At 33.8% G+C, this 13,557-nt stretch overlaps 2 protein-coding genes across 2 annotated transcripts; both read right to left on the minus strand.

Moving 5' to 3' along the window:
- Positions 1 to 579, minus strand: LOC114734527 (trypsin inhibitor DE5 alpha chain-like). Its single transcript, XM_028922141.1, has one exon. The coding sequence runs from the start codon at positions 577 to 579 to the stop codon at positions 1 to 3; it is 579 nt and encodes a 192-aa protein (XP_028777974.1).
- An 11,914-nt stretch (positions 580 to 12,493) lies between these two features.
- LOC114734528 (trypsin inhibitor DE-3-like) lies at positions 12,494 to 13,220 on the minus strand. The gene has a single exon (XM_028922142.1). It carries the CDS (start codon positions 13,218 to 13,220, stop codon positions 12,645 to 12,647), a length of 576 nt encoding a protein of 191 aa, XP_028777975.1. The 3' UTR covers positions 12,494 to 12,644.
- Between the last annotated feature and the right edge of the window lie 337 nt (positions 13,221 to 13,557).

A 13,557-nucleotide genomic window follows, 5' to 3' on the forward strand; every position in this document is an offset into this window, starting at 1 on the left:
TTAGGCGGCAGATGATTGAGCCCTGCGAAACACGACAACTAAAGGATTCTCATCGTTAATAGACAAAATTCTGTGTCCTTTCTTGTCGTTGGAAAGCCCAAGAGCACTGCAAGACTCTTCACCACTCTCACAGAACACAATCTTATAAGTCAAACCACGATGGGTCTGAATTCTAAACGAACCACGTACGGTGTCTGGCTGTCCCGCAAGTTTCACTTGCCTATTCTCTTCTTCTCGGCCGACGATCGTCCATCTCGCCGGTTGCGCCGCGCACTTTGGTGGTGCTACGGCGGTGAGGTCCACATTAAGGTTTGGGGAGAGATAAGCTACTCTGTAAGGAGAAGAAAGTCTGGTAGGCGCACCGTTGGATTGTTCTGACAAGGCTTGAACGACGGTAACAGCGCAAGATTCGCCGCCAGTGGCAGCAAGGTCGAGGCCGCCGCCGTTTCCATGCCGTGCTGGGAGGATGTTGTATGAGCCACCGTTTCTGATGGGGTTGCCTTCAGTGTCACGCAAGTCATCACAGTTGGCTGATGCTAAGGCGAAGAAAAGGAAGAGAGTAAGCAAGGCAGCCTTCATTGCTAGAGGGTATTGCGAGCAGATCAGAAGCTTCTTGTATGTGTTTGTTTGATGGTGGAGTGAGGAAGCCAGAGGATGAAGCTTCTATTTATAGGCGCACTCGACAATGGGGAGGGGTAGTTTAGGGTATTTTATTATGAATGCGACGGATCTAGCAAAACTTTGTCTTCGCATGATTATTTTATCAGTTGGATGAAAGATGGTAAGATTTTTTTTTTAAGAGAAAATTGCAATTAGATCCCACCTAAGAAAATTAAATAAAAAAAATCTCTTGAAATGAAATTTCTGAAGTCCCAAAGAATTTTTTTACAATAAATTTTATTTGTTTAATTATCAAATTACCCGTCTTCTTTTTTAAAGTTTGCATTGACAACTAAAGGAGCAGTAATTGACAATTTAGGGCGCAAAGATTGACAACTATCGTAGTTGGTTTAACAACTTAGGTGTGATATGCTGAGGAAATGTGTTGTCAAACCAGCCGCGATAGTTGTCAATCCTTACATCCTAAGTTGTCAATAACTGTTTTTCCAGTTGTCAATATAAACTTTTTTTAAAAAAAAAAGAAGAGTAATTTGGTAATTAAACAAATAAAATTTATTGCAAAAAGATCCCTTAAGACTTCAGAATAATTTTATAATTTTAAGAGATCTTTTTGTATTTAATCTAAGGATCTAATTGCAATTCTCTTTTTTTTTTTTTATAAGAAAAATGAGATGATATGATTGTTGAAAACTTTAATTAGGATCGTACAATGATGTGAAAATTTTGTGGATGTGAGCTCGGTTGTGGACCCCGTATTTATTTGAGGTTTAAATCAAGAATCCTTAACAGAATTTCTCTCCCGTCCAAAATAGAATATTTAGTTAATTTATTTTATTTTTTAATTATCTATATTAGTTGTGCATGTTAATGAGTTTTTTTAATCAAAAAATATTTTTAATATAAATTATTAAAGATGGTATTTTAGAAAAATTAATACATATTTTTAACAAATAAATAATTTAAATAATTTTTCTAATCTTTGCAAATAGTCTAACTTTTACTTCAGGGACAGAAAGATATACGAAATATATTTAATGGCGGATACTAATAATATTAAAGAATCTAGAGAATGAAAAGTTTTAAACACCAAATTAAAACACATCCAAATTAAGTTCTCATTTTGCATTCAACGCTCTGTTAAAGACCATCTTCTTTAATGTTTCAATCATGCCTTCTTGCATAATTGCTCATCATTCCAAAATCTCATCTCCTCAGAGCATTAAAATGTGGGAAAATTGCAACACAAACCCCTAAGAGTTTTTGTTGATTAGAAAGTCAGGCTTCATTAATTCCCATACGAGGCTCTTATCTTTGAACAAACCGAAAGACATAAGGAATCTTTGGAATAACAAAGTCATGATAGGAAATTGTGCAGCCACAAACATATTGTTAAAAACCAAACTAGTCAATGAACCCGTTAAGAAAATGGTTCAAAGAGTAAATGGTTCGAGTCGGGATCAACTTGAAATCAGACTAATCATTTAAAATAATATAATTTAATTAAAGTTACAAAGATATTTTACACTTTTAACATATTTTACATAAAAAAAATATTAAATTTCATTAACTCTCATTTAAAATTCAATAACTTTTCAACTTTATTCTTATTCAATATTCATTATATATTATGTAAACAAAGTCAATATAATAATAAATAAAAGATAAAATTGTATATCCATATAAAAAAATTTTCTCAGTGTCCTATAAATAGAATTAAAAAATATTTTCTTTCTTTGCCTTATAAATAGGACTAGAGGAGTATATATATAACTTTGAAAAGATTAATATTTAAATAAAAGAGGCATTAATTCATACATAAGTAGTATATTTATATATAAATCATGCACAATGCAATAAAAAAGCGTTAGTCAAGCACAAATATGATGGACTGGTTTGTTTTTAAAATTCAAAGTAATATCTTTTTAAGCTCAACAATAGAAGAAAATATATACTATTTCTAGCCCTTAATATAGGACCTAGTTAACTAATTTGGAAAAATTAATAAAACTAAAAAATTACTTTAAAGTATTTATATATTATCTTTATAAAATAATATATAATCTAATGATACAAATAATTATTTGAGAAAGATCATGTAACGTATGCTGTAATTAAGTAACTTTTAATTTTGTTAATTTTTTTAAATTAGTTAATTGAATCTTATATTAAGTACTATGCTTTGTCTGTGTGTGTATATAAGCTAAGCCAATCAAATGGGTCTAAAATTTTTAACCAGACCGATCAGAAAACTGATTCACGGGTTCCACCAAATCAAACTGAGATTTCATACTACGCTGTAAATCTGATCACAAAAGTTCTTTAATAAGGAAGCATCATTAGCGTCTTTAACTATTTTCTATAAACGTACCCTTGTCGGCCCAGCTGTGCGGTTGCGGTGAATGAAAAGATATATCACCCAACCCCACTGACCTAATAATGGGAGAGAGTTAAAACTCATACATGCTTCCCCATTTTGGCATGTCAATTAATTATCCAAATCTCAAATTCATAATCATTAATCATCCGACTCAACTATGTGATGTGGTGGTATGAAAACGATAGGAGGCATGAAGTGTCCTATTTGATGCTCATAATATGTAGCGATGCTGTTAAATTACCCGAGTTAAATTTTACTTGAATTTTTGTCGTTTATGCATGATTATCTTTCAATGAACCCGTGTGGCCATAGGCACAGCTGTGCGGTTGTGATAAATGAAAAGGACTCACACCCATCAATGAAAAAGATTTACTCGTTATGGCAAATATAAAAGATAGTTAATTAATTATAAAAAAATAAAAAATTAGTTAAGTCAATTATATAAAAAACGAAATAAAGTACACTATTAAAAATAAAAAAGTACTTTTCTGGTCCTATTTATAGGATATTGAGAGAAATTTTTTGTATAGATGTATAATTTTACTCCTCATTTATTATTGTATTGACTTTGTTATATGAGGTATAATATATATTAAATAGGGATAAAGTTAGAAAGTCATTAAATTTTAAATGAGTTAATGACATTTAAGATTTTTTTTAACCTGTGTAAAAACATGCTGTAAGTGTGTTATAAATAGGATCAGGAGAGTAATTTGTTATTTGAGTTGTATATTCGATGAAGCTAAAATAAACGTACATATTATTAGGGCTCCATCTAGTTCATTATTTGTAAAAGTCCTGCTCAACCAACGATGTGATGTGGTGGTGCGAAAACGAGGGGATGAAAAGTCGTATTTGACGCTCATAATTTATTTGAACACGTACATTTGAGTTTTTGTCATTTATGCATGATTATCTTTCAGTGCGGTTGTCCCAAAGGAAAAGGACCCAGCCATGTCCATTTAAAAGATTTAATTATCTCAGTTTAGAATGTTATAGAGATTAAAAAGATTGATTAAATTAATATTTTGAAAAAATATACTACTTCGTCCCTTATTATAAAATCTTTTAAACTAAATTACGTGGTTTAAAAAAACTGTTAAAATTAGTTAAAAGCAATTAATATGTAGCAAATGTAATTTTTTCCAAATATGCCCCTATATATAAATAGATAAATGTGAGAGAATAATAGTGAGATAAATAAAAAAGAGAATGTATTAAATACATTAAATTAAGGGTAAAATAAGTAATATTGCATTAAATGCTTAGACAAACTCAAAGAGGATCTTATAAAAAGGGACAAACTCATTCAAAAAATTGGATCTTATGATAAGGACGGAGGGAGTATATGTTGGTCTTTTTAAAGTATCTTATATAATAATTTTCATTGAAAACTACTACATCAACAAAAATTTATTTAATATTTGAAATTAATATAGATAATTAGATAGTCTGAAAAGAGATTATAAATTGGAGAGACAAAATAAATTGAGATATCACATTTAACATTAAAACAATTTTTTCATTTAACTTCTATATTTAAAATTGGAGGGAGTATAAAAAAGAGCACAGTACTACTTTTGATCCTTACCATAAGAGCTAAATTATTAATAAAAAAATTAGTTCAATTGGTTGTTTATAACAAATGTATATTGATTTTTTTAAATTATTTTATTTAATCATGTATGTTGTAACTACTCTTTGGTAGAAATCTTTTACAATTAATAAGAATATTTTAAAAAAAATTATAAATTTAGAAGACAAAATAAATTGAGATCAACCTCCAACTAACTCCTATGTTTAGAATAGGAGGTAATGTTATTGATTTATTTTGTCCTACACTTAATAAATGAGAGTTGATAAGGCTAAGTTTAAAATTTTGAGATTTTCCCAGCTATCTTTATATCATTATAACTACTCCTCTCAACTTGTTAACTATCTTTTTTTTTTTCTCCTTTTAAGTTATTGGTAGACAAGCTAAATAATTAACTTATAGAGAGATCAATATGATTAATTATGTTGATTATTTTAAAATATGTGTCTGTTAATTTTTTTATAAAATTCTCTCTTTAATTATTTGCATTTAAACTGCCTTTTGATAAAAATTCTCTATTATTATATGCAATCAATAAAGATAATATGAAGAAAATATAACAATTTAAGGACCAAAGTGAATTAGAATCTTATAATTAATCAAAATCAAAGTGAATCACCTAACCAACTCTCATATTTGAGGCAATATATTTTTGTTAATTTATGAATAATTTACACCAAAACAAAATATATATATCTGCAAAAGAGAAGAAATATAAATTTATCAGTGAGCAATACCTAGTAAGTTCGCTGTCATATATCAAGAGACAAGTTTATTATATTGAGACAGGCAATTTAGAAATGATCGTCTGAAATCATAAAGGAGGGTCCCAAAGTTAAAGCCATCAGTGATTGCGATTTTTTGGAAGTTTCAAGACAAAATTTACGGTTGCAATAATTTGAGCAACATTATATTTTCTAAATGATATGACTAGGAAAAACTGTAGCTTCTTCATTATCATTATGATAAACTAAGACAAAAGCAGGTGGGCAAATTAAATAATGATAATCAAAGCTTTTTCTATGTTAATGTATGCTTCGTTAACCTTCTTGAGCAAAATATAGAAATTATATAATATTATTTCTGGTATTTAATATAAGACTTAATTAAGTAGTCTAGAAAGATTAAGAAAACTAAATAATGATTTAATTATAACATATATATGTTATATAATCTTTTTGAAATATGTATATGTGTATCATTAAAGAAAATTAGTTTGAAAAATAATAAATATAAATATTTAAAGTAATATATTTAGCCACCTTAATCTCCTCCAAATATTGTTAATTGGATCTTGTATTAAGAATCAGAGATAGTAACTAATTTTTAAAGATTAAAAAATATAATCTGTTTCTTCAAATACCTTTATAATCATTTGTAAAAGTTATTTCTTAATTAAAATCTTATAATTATGTCTTATATTTAGAATTGGAAAAAATATTTTTTCGGTGCAATTATGATCCTCGGGGAGGAGAGCTGTAAACGGTGATTGGAGCTGCACCAGCTATTCATGAATGGACTGTTTTGTCCCCAGCGCATCATGTGAAATGACACCAAATGTCCTCCTATATTTCATTAAATTCAAAAGCCCATACATCATGCGACCTGCGGGGCGTTCGCCACCTCCCCCATCTTCTTCAATGCTAGAAACGAAATAAAATATTAAGAGTCCTATGATTCTAAGTGAAAAATTTCGTGGAAGGATTTAGTTTGATCCTAATCTTAAAAGATTCTAATTTATTTTATCTCATAAATTTATAACTTGTTTTGTAATTATCTTTGTTAATTGTACTTATTAAAAAGGCAATTTTCAATACAAATGATTTAGAAAAAAATCAACCCACGTTATTTACAAATAAATACTTTAAATAATTTTTTACTCTCTATAAAATAATTATCAAACTCCTATATTTAAAAGCAGAGAAGTAAACAGATAAAAATTTAAATGAAAGAAGGTAAGCTAAAAATTCAAACTTCAGTGATTAGAAAAATTCCCTCCCAACAAATTAAAGAAAGTATGAATTTCCCCTTCGCTAATGTGATAGTTATACAAGCCTTTAATTTTGTGTCAACTGGCTGTTTCAAGAATTCATCCATTTGCTCATAAACTTTCTTGATCAAAAGATCATTAACTCATTTGAGATCTATAATTGGTGTTTCTAACCCAATTTGAGCCTCCACCAATTACTCCTTTGAACATATAAAGTTTTTGGGCAGGTCAAGCTTTTTCCCATCCTCTGGTGGATCAAACACAACTTCGCCTTTGTGCTTATCATCACATACACAAATGAGACTCTATCAATAAGCTTCTTATTATTAGAAAGGTTATTGGGTCGTTTAGTTGTTTAGGTGTATTGGGCCTAGGCTTAATTGCTGAGCCCATTTTCGGTTTTTGTTCGGTGGCTAGCTCTATTTAGGTGCTAGTGTTATTGTGTTTTGTATGGACTCATGTTTACACAATTCAGTGGTATTATTCAGTTGTGCAATTCTTTGATTCTTATTATGGTATCAGAGTGGGCTGATCCACGCTCACCATCCATTGTTTGAGTCCATCAAATTCAGCCCAATCGACCCAATCGGAAACGCAAGAATTGAAGTGGACCTCCATCGTGCAATCAGCCAGTGCAAACCCCTGCTCCTCTCGTCAAATCAAGAAACCCTAAGTCCCACCAAGAACATCACCGATTAGCGACGGTGACCGCTGCCATAGGCGAAGACAAGGATTCCACGCCGTCGGCCATCGACTTCACAAGTCCCCTTTTCCTTCATCCCTCAGACACGCAAGGGACATCCATTATTGGAGTGATTTTGATGGGCAGTGACAACTACACCGTGTGGAGCAAAGCTATGATGATAGCTTTGCGAGGCAAAAATAAGACTGGATTTATCGACGGGTCATGCAAGAAGACCGATCAAGATCCTAAATTTTACGATCACTGGGAACGGTGTAACGCCGTAGTCTTGTAGTGGATATTAAGCTCGGTGTCTAAAGAACTTGCGAGCAGCCTAGTATATTTTGAGGACGCATCATCGGCATGGGGAGACTTGAAGGAAAGATTCGACAAGATTTCTGGGTCACGGATTTTCTATCTCCATCGTGAAATCCACTCTCTGTGCCAAGGTGATGTCTCCATTTCTGCCTATTTTTCTCGACTAAAAGAGTTGTGGGAAGAACAAGGAAATTTAATGGCTATCCCGTCTTGCAAGTGTCCCACTTCTCAAGCATATCATGAGGCCACTTAGAGACAGAGGTTATTGCAGTTTCTAATGGGACTGAATGAGGCATACACGAGTGCTAGGAGCCAAATACTCCTAATGCAACCTCTTCCAACAGTCAACCAGGCGTATGCGATGATCCTGGAAGATGAAGCACAGAGAAACATTGCAAGTCTGGAGAAAATAGTTCCTAATGAAGGGATGGTGATGACTGCGAAGGGAAGAGGAAGAGGAAGAGGTAGAGGGGGAGGTGCTCCCTTACCTGAGTGTGACCACTGCCATAAGAAGGGTCACACCAGAGATAGTTGCTGGCAAATAGTAGGGTACCTTGCAGACTTTAAAGGGAATAAAAGTAGACAGAATCAAGAGAACAAAGGAAATCAAAGTGGAGGATATCGAGAGGCAGAGGCTCTCACCAACACTTCAGGGGTTGTATCTCCGAGCTTTACCTTTGAGCAATATGAACGGTTATTGGAAATACTGAAGAAAGATTTAGAAACCAACGCACATGCACTCACTGGTACAAGTTTGCATAATTCTCCTATCACTAATTTGAATCATAGTAAATGGGTTATCGATTCAAGAGCTACCACTCATATGGTTAGTGATTTAGGTCTATTAGATAATTATCAAACTTATAATGGACCTATTAAAAGCATAAGAATTCCTAATGGTGATCGTTTTTTGGTAACCCACATAGGAAATGTTAAATTTCCTAATGGAATAGAATTAAGAGGAATTTTGTATGCTGCTGAACTACAATTTAATTTGATATCTGTTTCACGCATAACAAAGGAAAATCTATGTGTTGTTTCTTTCTATCCTAATAAGTGCACCTTGTAGGGCCTTCTGATGGGAAGATGAGGGGGATTGGTAGAGTAGATCATGGTTTATACCTGTTGAGATTGGAAAAGGATCATATTTGCATGAATTCTGTTCATGATCGTTGCACTGATAAGCCTGTTGATCTGTGGCTTTTGCATGAAAGAATGGGGCATGCACCCCTCAATGTAATCAAACACTTGAAAATAGTGAAAGACAAATCTATAGCAATGAATAAAAGTTGTGATACTTGCTTTTGGTCTAAACAGACCAAACTCCCCTTTCCCTCTAGCTGCATTAAAACCGTTAAATGTTTTGATTTACTTCACATGGATGTTTGGGGACCCTATAGGGTTCCTACACACTCAGGGTTTTAATATTTTCTTACTAGAGCTACATGGACTTATCTTATGAAGAATAAATCTGAAACTGCTTATCACATTAAAACTTTCTTTTCTTATATTTTAACTCAGTTTAACACACGTGTTAAAAGAGTGCGAAGTGATAATGGTAGTGAATTTGTCAATCATGATTTGAGTAGTTATTTTAAAACAGAAGGTGTCATCCATGAAACTACGTGTCCTTATACCTCGGAACAAAATGGAATAGTAGAAAGAAAGCATCGTACCTTGATGCAAATCTCTAGGGCATTAATCATTCAGTCTGGTCTGCCTATCAGGTTTTGGGGGGAATGTGTTAAAACTGCTACTTATCTTGTGAATAGAATACCAAGTAGGATTTTGAGTTTTAAGACCCCTTATCAAATTGTTCATGGTCAGGCTGCGGATTACAGTAATCTGAAAGTTTTTGGCTGTTTATGTTATGCCACAGATCTTATAGTCACTGACAAATTTCAAACCAGGTCTATTCCTTGTGTTTTTTTGGGTTATCCTCTTAACCAGAAGGGGTTTACTTTGTTAAATCTGAAAGATAATAGGATTTTCATAAGTAGACATGTTCGGTTTGTTGAAAATGTTTTTCCTTTCAGACATGTTGACAGCACTGGTCAAGGGGGAGTATATAAGGAAATGAAACAAATGTTTTTCTTTGATGTTTTTGATGATGTGCCGATTCAACATAAGGAGGTTACAGAAAACGAAATAAGAAATGATTTTCCTATGGAAGAGAGTGTTGCAGACCAACTTTATCCTAATGATAATAAGGATAACGAACATCAACAAGGTAGACCTGTTAGGGGAGAAGACCTCCAATATGGCCTAAGGATTATATTTGTAACATGGCACAAACTCTCTTAGAACAGTCAGGTTTCCAAATTAATGCTAAGTCTACCTGTAAATATCCCATTGAGAACTACATCTCATATGATAACATTCCTTCTTCTTATATGTGTTTTATTTGCTCTATTGATACTGCTTTTGAACCCACTCATTATAATGAAGCTGTTAAGGATGATAATTGGGTTGCTGTGATGAAAAATGAAATTCAAGCCTTAGAAGAAAATAAAACTTGGGACATAGTCCCAATGCCTAAAGATAAGAAGCCAATTGGTTGTAAGTGGGTGTATAAAATAAAGTACAAACTTGATGGCAGTGTTGATAAGTATAAAGTAAGGCTGGTAGCAAAGGCTTATAATCAGGTAGAAGGAGTTGATTATAATGAAACTTTCTCACCAGTAGTTAAAATGGTAACTGTGAGGACTGTTCTTAAGTTGGTTGCTGTGATTGGCCCTTGTATCAAGTGGATGTGAATAATGCTTTCTTACAAGGGGATCTTAATGAAGATGTGTACATGACTATACCTCAGAGATTTGAAAATCGGGGAAATAATATGGTTTGTAAGCTTAAGAAATCCTTATATGGGCTTAAACAGGCTTTTAGGCAATAGAATCAAAAATTATCATTGTCTTTACTGAATGGGGGTTTCTCACAAAGCAAGCATGATTACTCTTTATATGTCAAACATTATGATAACGATTTAGTAATCATTTAGTCTATGTAGATGATCTTTTGATCACTGGTAGTAATGAGCAACGAATTGAACAGGTTAAAAGTTTTTTGCACAATCATTTTAAAATCAAAGATTTGGGAGTCATGAAATATTTTTTAGGGATAGAAGTTATTAGGTCTAAGGAAGGTATTATGGTTTTCCAAAGAAAATATGTACTAGATTTGCTTGCAGAAACATGTATGAGTGGATGTAAGCCGCTCACACTGCCAATGCCACAGCATCTCAAGCTGGTTGCATTTGAAGATAAGAGACACCAAAAGGAAGATTTACTTTAGGAACCAGGGAAGTATAGGAGACTGATTGGTAAATTGATCTATTTAACAATTACAAGACCTGATATTTCTTTTCTTGTACAGGTACTTAGTCAATTGATGCAATTGCCCATGAAGTCTCATTGGGCAGCAGCATTGGGAGTTCTGAGGTATCTGAAGCAGTCACTAGGACTTAGGATACGATTGAGTTCAAATAAAGATCTAAACCTGCGATGCTTCTGTGATTCAGATTGGGGGTCGTGTGAGACCATGAGGAGGCCTGTCACGGGATATCTTCTCAAACTAGGGGATTCCCTCATTGTCTGGAAAACTAAGAAGCAGACAACGGTGTCCAGATCCTCAGTAGAAGCAGAATACCGTGCTTTGGGTTCAGCTGTATCTAAAGTGATTTGGGTTAGAGGACTGTTATCAGATATGGGACTTCATGTAGAAAGTCCAGTTAATATATTCTGTGATAGCAGATCAGCCATTTATATAGCCACAAACCCAGTCTTCCACGAGAGAACTAAGCATATTGAGATAGATTGTCACTTTGTGAGAGAGAAAGTGACAGAAGGACTTGTAAAATTGCAGCATGTGAGGTCTGCTAGTTAGGAGGCAGATATTTTAACTAAGGCTATAGGAAAGGAGACACAATTGAGGTTGCTTGGCAAGTTGGGTGCTTGTAATTTGTTTCAACCCCAACTTGAGGGGGAGTATTAGAAAGGTTATTGGGTCGTTTAGTTGTTTAGGTGTATTGGGCCTGGGCTTAATTGCTGAGCCCATTTTTGGTCTTTGTTCGGTGGCTAGCTCTATTTAGGTGCTGGTGTTATTGTGTTTTGTATGGACTCATGTTTACACAATTCAATGGTATTATTCAGCTGTGCAATTCTTTGATTCTTATTACTTATATAGACGAGTAGCTAGATAGGTTTGAGCATCGCATGTTGTGTAATTTACATTTCCAATACCTAAGTCAATGGTTTACAAATTACAATTACCTTGTTTAACCATGTGGATTATAAAAGCAGAAATCTCAAGTGGTTTTTGCTTGAGAACTGAATGTAGCTTAGGTTCAAAGGTGGAACTAAAGCAGCACAAACTTTGTTTGCAATCTCTGTCCCTCAACTAACTCGTTATGATATTTTCATCTCCATCTGGATGATTCTCCCCCCCCCCCCCCCAAAAAAAAAAAAAACCATCGAGACATATCTGTATCTTTAGAACATTATATTCCAATACTTCTTTCGACCCATCTTAGAGTATCTCCAAAGGACAAAAGGTAGTATCTTATTAATAACCTTCATAAGATCAAGGAAGTTAGTTAAAAATAATTAAATGTAACAAATTCTCACAACTCTCCAAAACAACCCTTCAATTTATAAAACTAATATAGCATTGAGAGATGGAGAAAAGGAAGAAGAGTAAAAGAGCACGGATATTTTTGAAAATGAATCATAATAACTTCATTAAATTTCGAATAGAATTTTATGAAGAACCAATGAATACGATGTTCTATATATAGGACGAGAGGGTGTGTGTGTGTGTGTATTAACCTTCAAATTTTGGTGTCCGCCAGTAAAAAAACGTAGAAGCAATTCAAGTTATAGGATACTTTAAACGTAACATATAGAGTGAGAGAAGAAAGAGAAAGGGAAGCCACTTGGAACATAACTTTATTCATGTTAGGCTTATTCAGATACAGATGGAGAAAAGGAAAGCACATGAAGCATTATTTTATTTTACTTGCAACACGCAGTGGCTTCATCAGCATTTCCATAGTATAGTAAGCTCTTCATGCAGCAGATGATGCAGCCTTGTGAAACACAACAACGAAAGGGTTATTATTGTCAACAACTAAAATCCTATCTCCTTTGTTGTTCCTGGAGATCCCAAGAGCACTGCAAGAATCTTCATCAGTGGGACAGAACACAATCTTATAGGTCAACCCATGATATGTCTGGATGTTAAAAGAACCACGTAGGGTGTTTTGGTACCCAACAAGTTTCACTTGCTTTGTCTCATCTTCTCCGCCGACAATCGTCCATTTTGCTGGTCGGGCTGCGCACTCCGGTGGTGCAGCGGCGGTAAACTCCGTGATCAAGTTTGTGGTGAGATAAGCGATCAAGTAAGGAGAAGAAAGTTTAGTGGGCAAACCGTTTGAGAGTTCGGAGAAGGTTTGAACAACGGTAAGAGGGCAAGTTTCATTGCCGGTGGCGGCAAGGCCGACGCCACCGCCGTGTCCCCAGAGTGCAGGGAGGATGTAGTATGAGCCACCATTTCTGACGGGGTTACCTTCAGTGTCAACCAAAATATCAGCTTTGGCTGATATGAACGCAAAGAAAAGGAAGGCAAGCAAAGTGGTCTTCATTGCTTAAGATAATTTGGCTGTGACCGGACAAATTTTTTTTCTATGTTTGTTTGATGGGTGTGGTGTGGAGATGAGGGGATGAAAATTCTATTAATAGACACACTCCATACTTGGGAGGGGTAGTTTAGGTATTCCGTTAATAAAAAATCATTAAAGAAATTAGACTTTTTAGTCCTAAATAAATATAAGAGTTAACCTTTACTTTGATTTTAAATATATAAACTCAACCAATTTAAGTATTTTGTCTTGTGTCCTATATATCTCATCCTGAGACAATTTTGTTTTGTCTTGCTTTTTTTCTGTTCCAAATAATTTTGTGATGACATTGCCTAGTTCC

This window comes from Neltuma alba, unplaced genomic scaffold, assembly GCF_004799145.2.
Source record: "Neltuma alba isolate B1F8T4 unplaced genomic scaffold, ASM479914v2 tig00013108_pilon, whole genome shotgun sequence".
Lineage (NCBI taxonomy): Eukaryota > Viridiplantae > Streptophyta > Magnoliopsida > Fabales > Fabaceae > Neltuma > Neltuma alba.

Bases quoted from the DNA above. Each gene is read 5' to 3' on its own strand.
- LOC114734527 (XM_028922141.1), bottom strand. From the start codon at position 579: ATGAAGGCTGCCTTGCTTACTCTCTTCCTTTTCTTCGCCTTAGCATCA.
- LOC114734528 (XM_028922142.1), bottom strand. From the start codon at position 13,220: ATGAAGACCACTTTGCTTGCCTTCCTTTTCTTTGCGTTCATATCAGCC.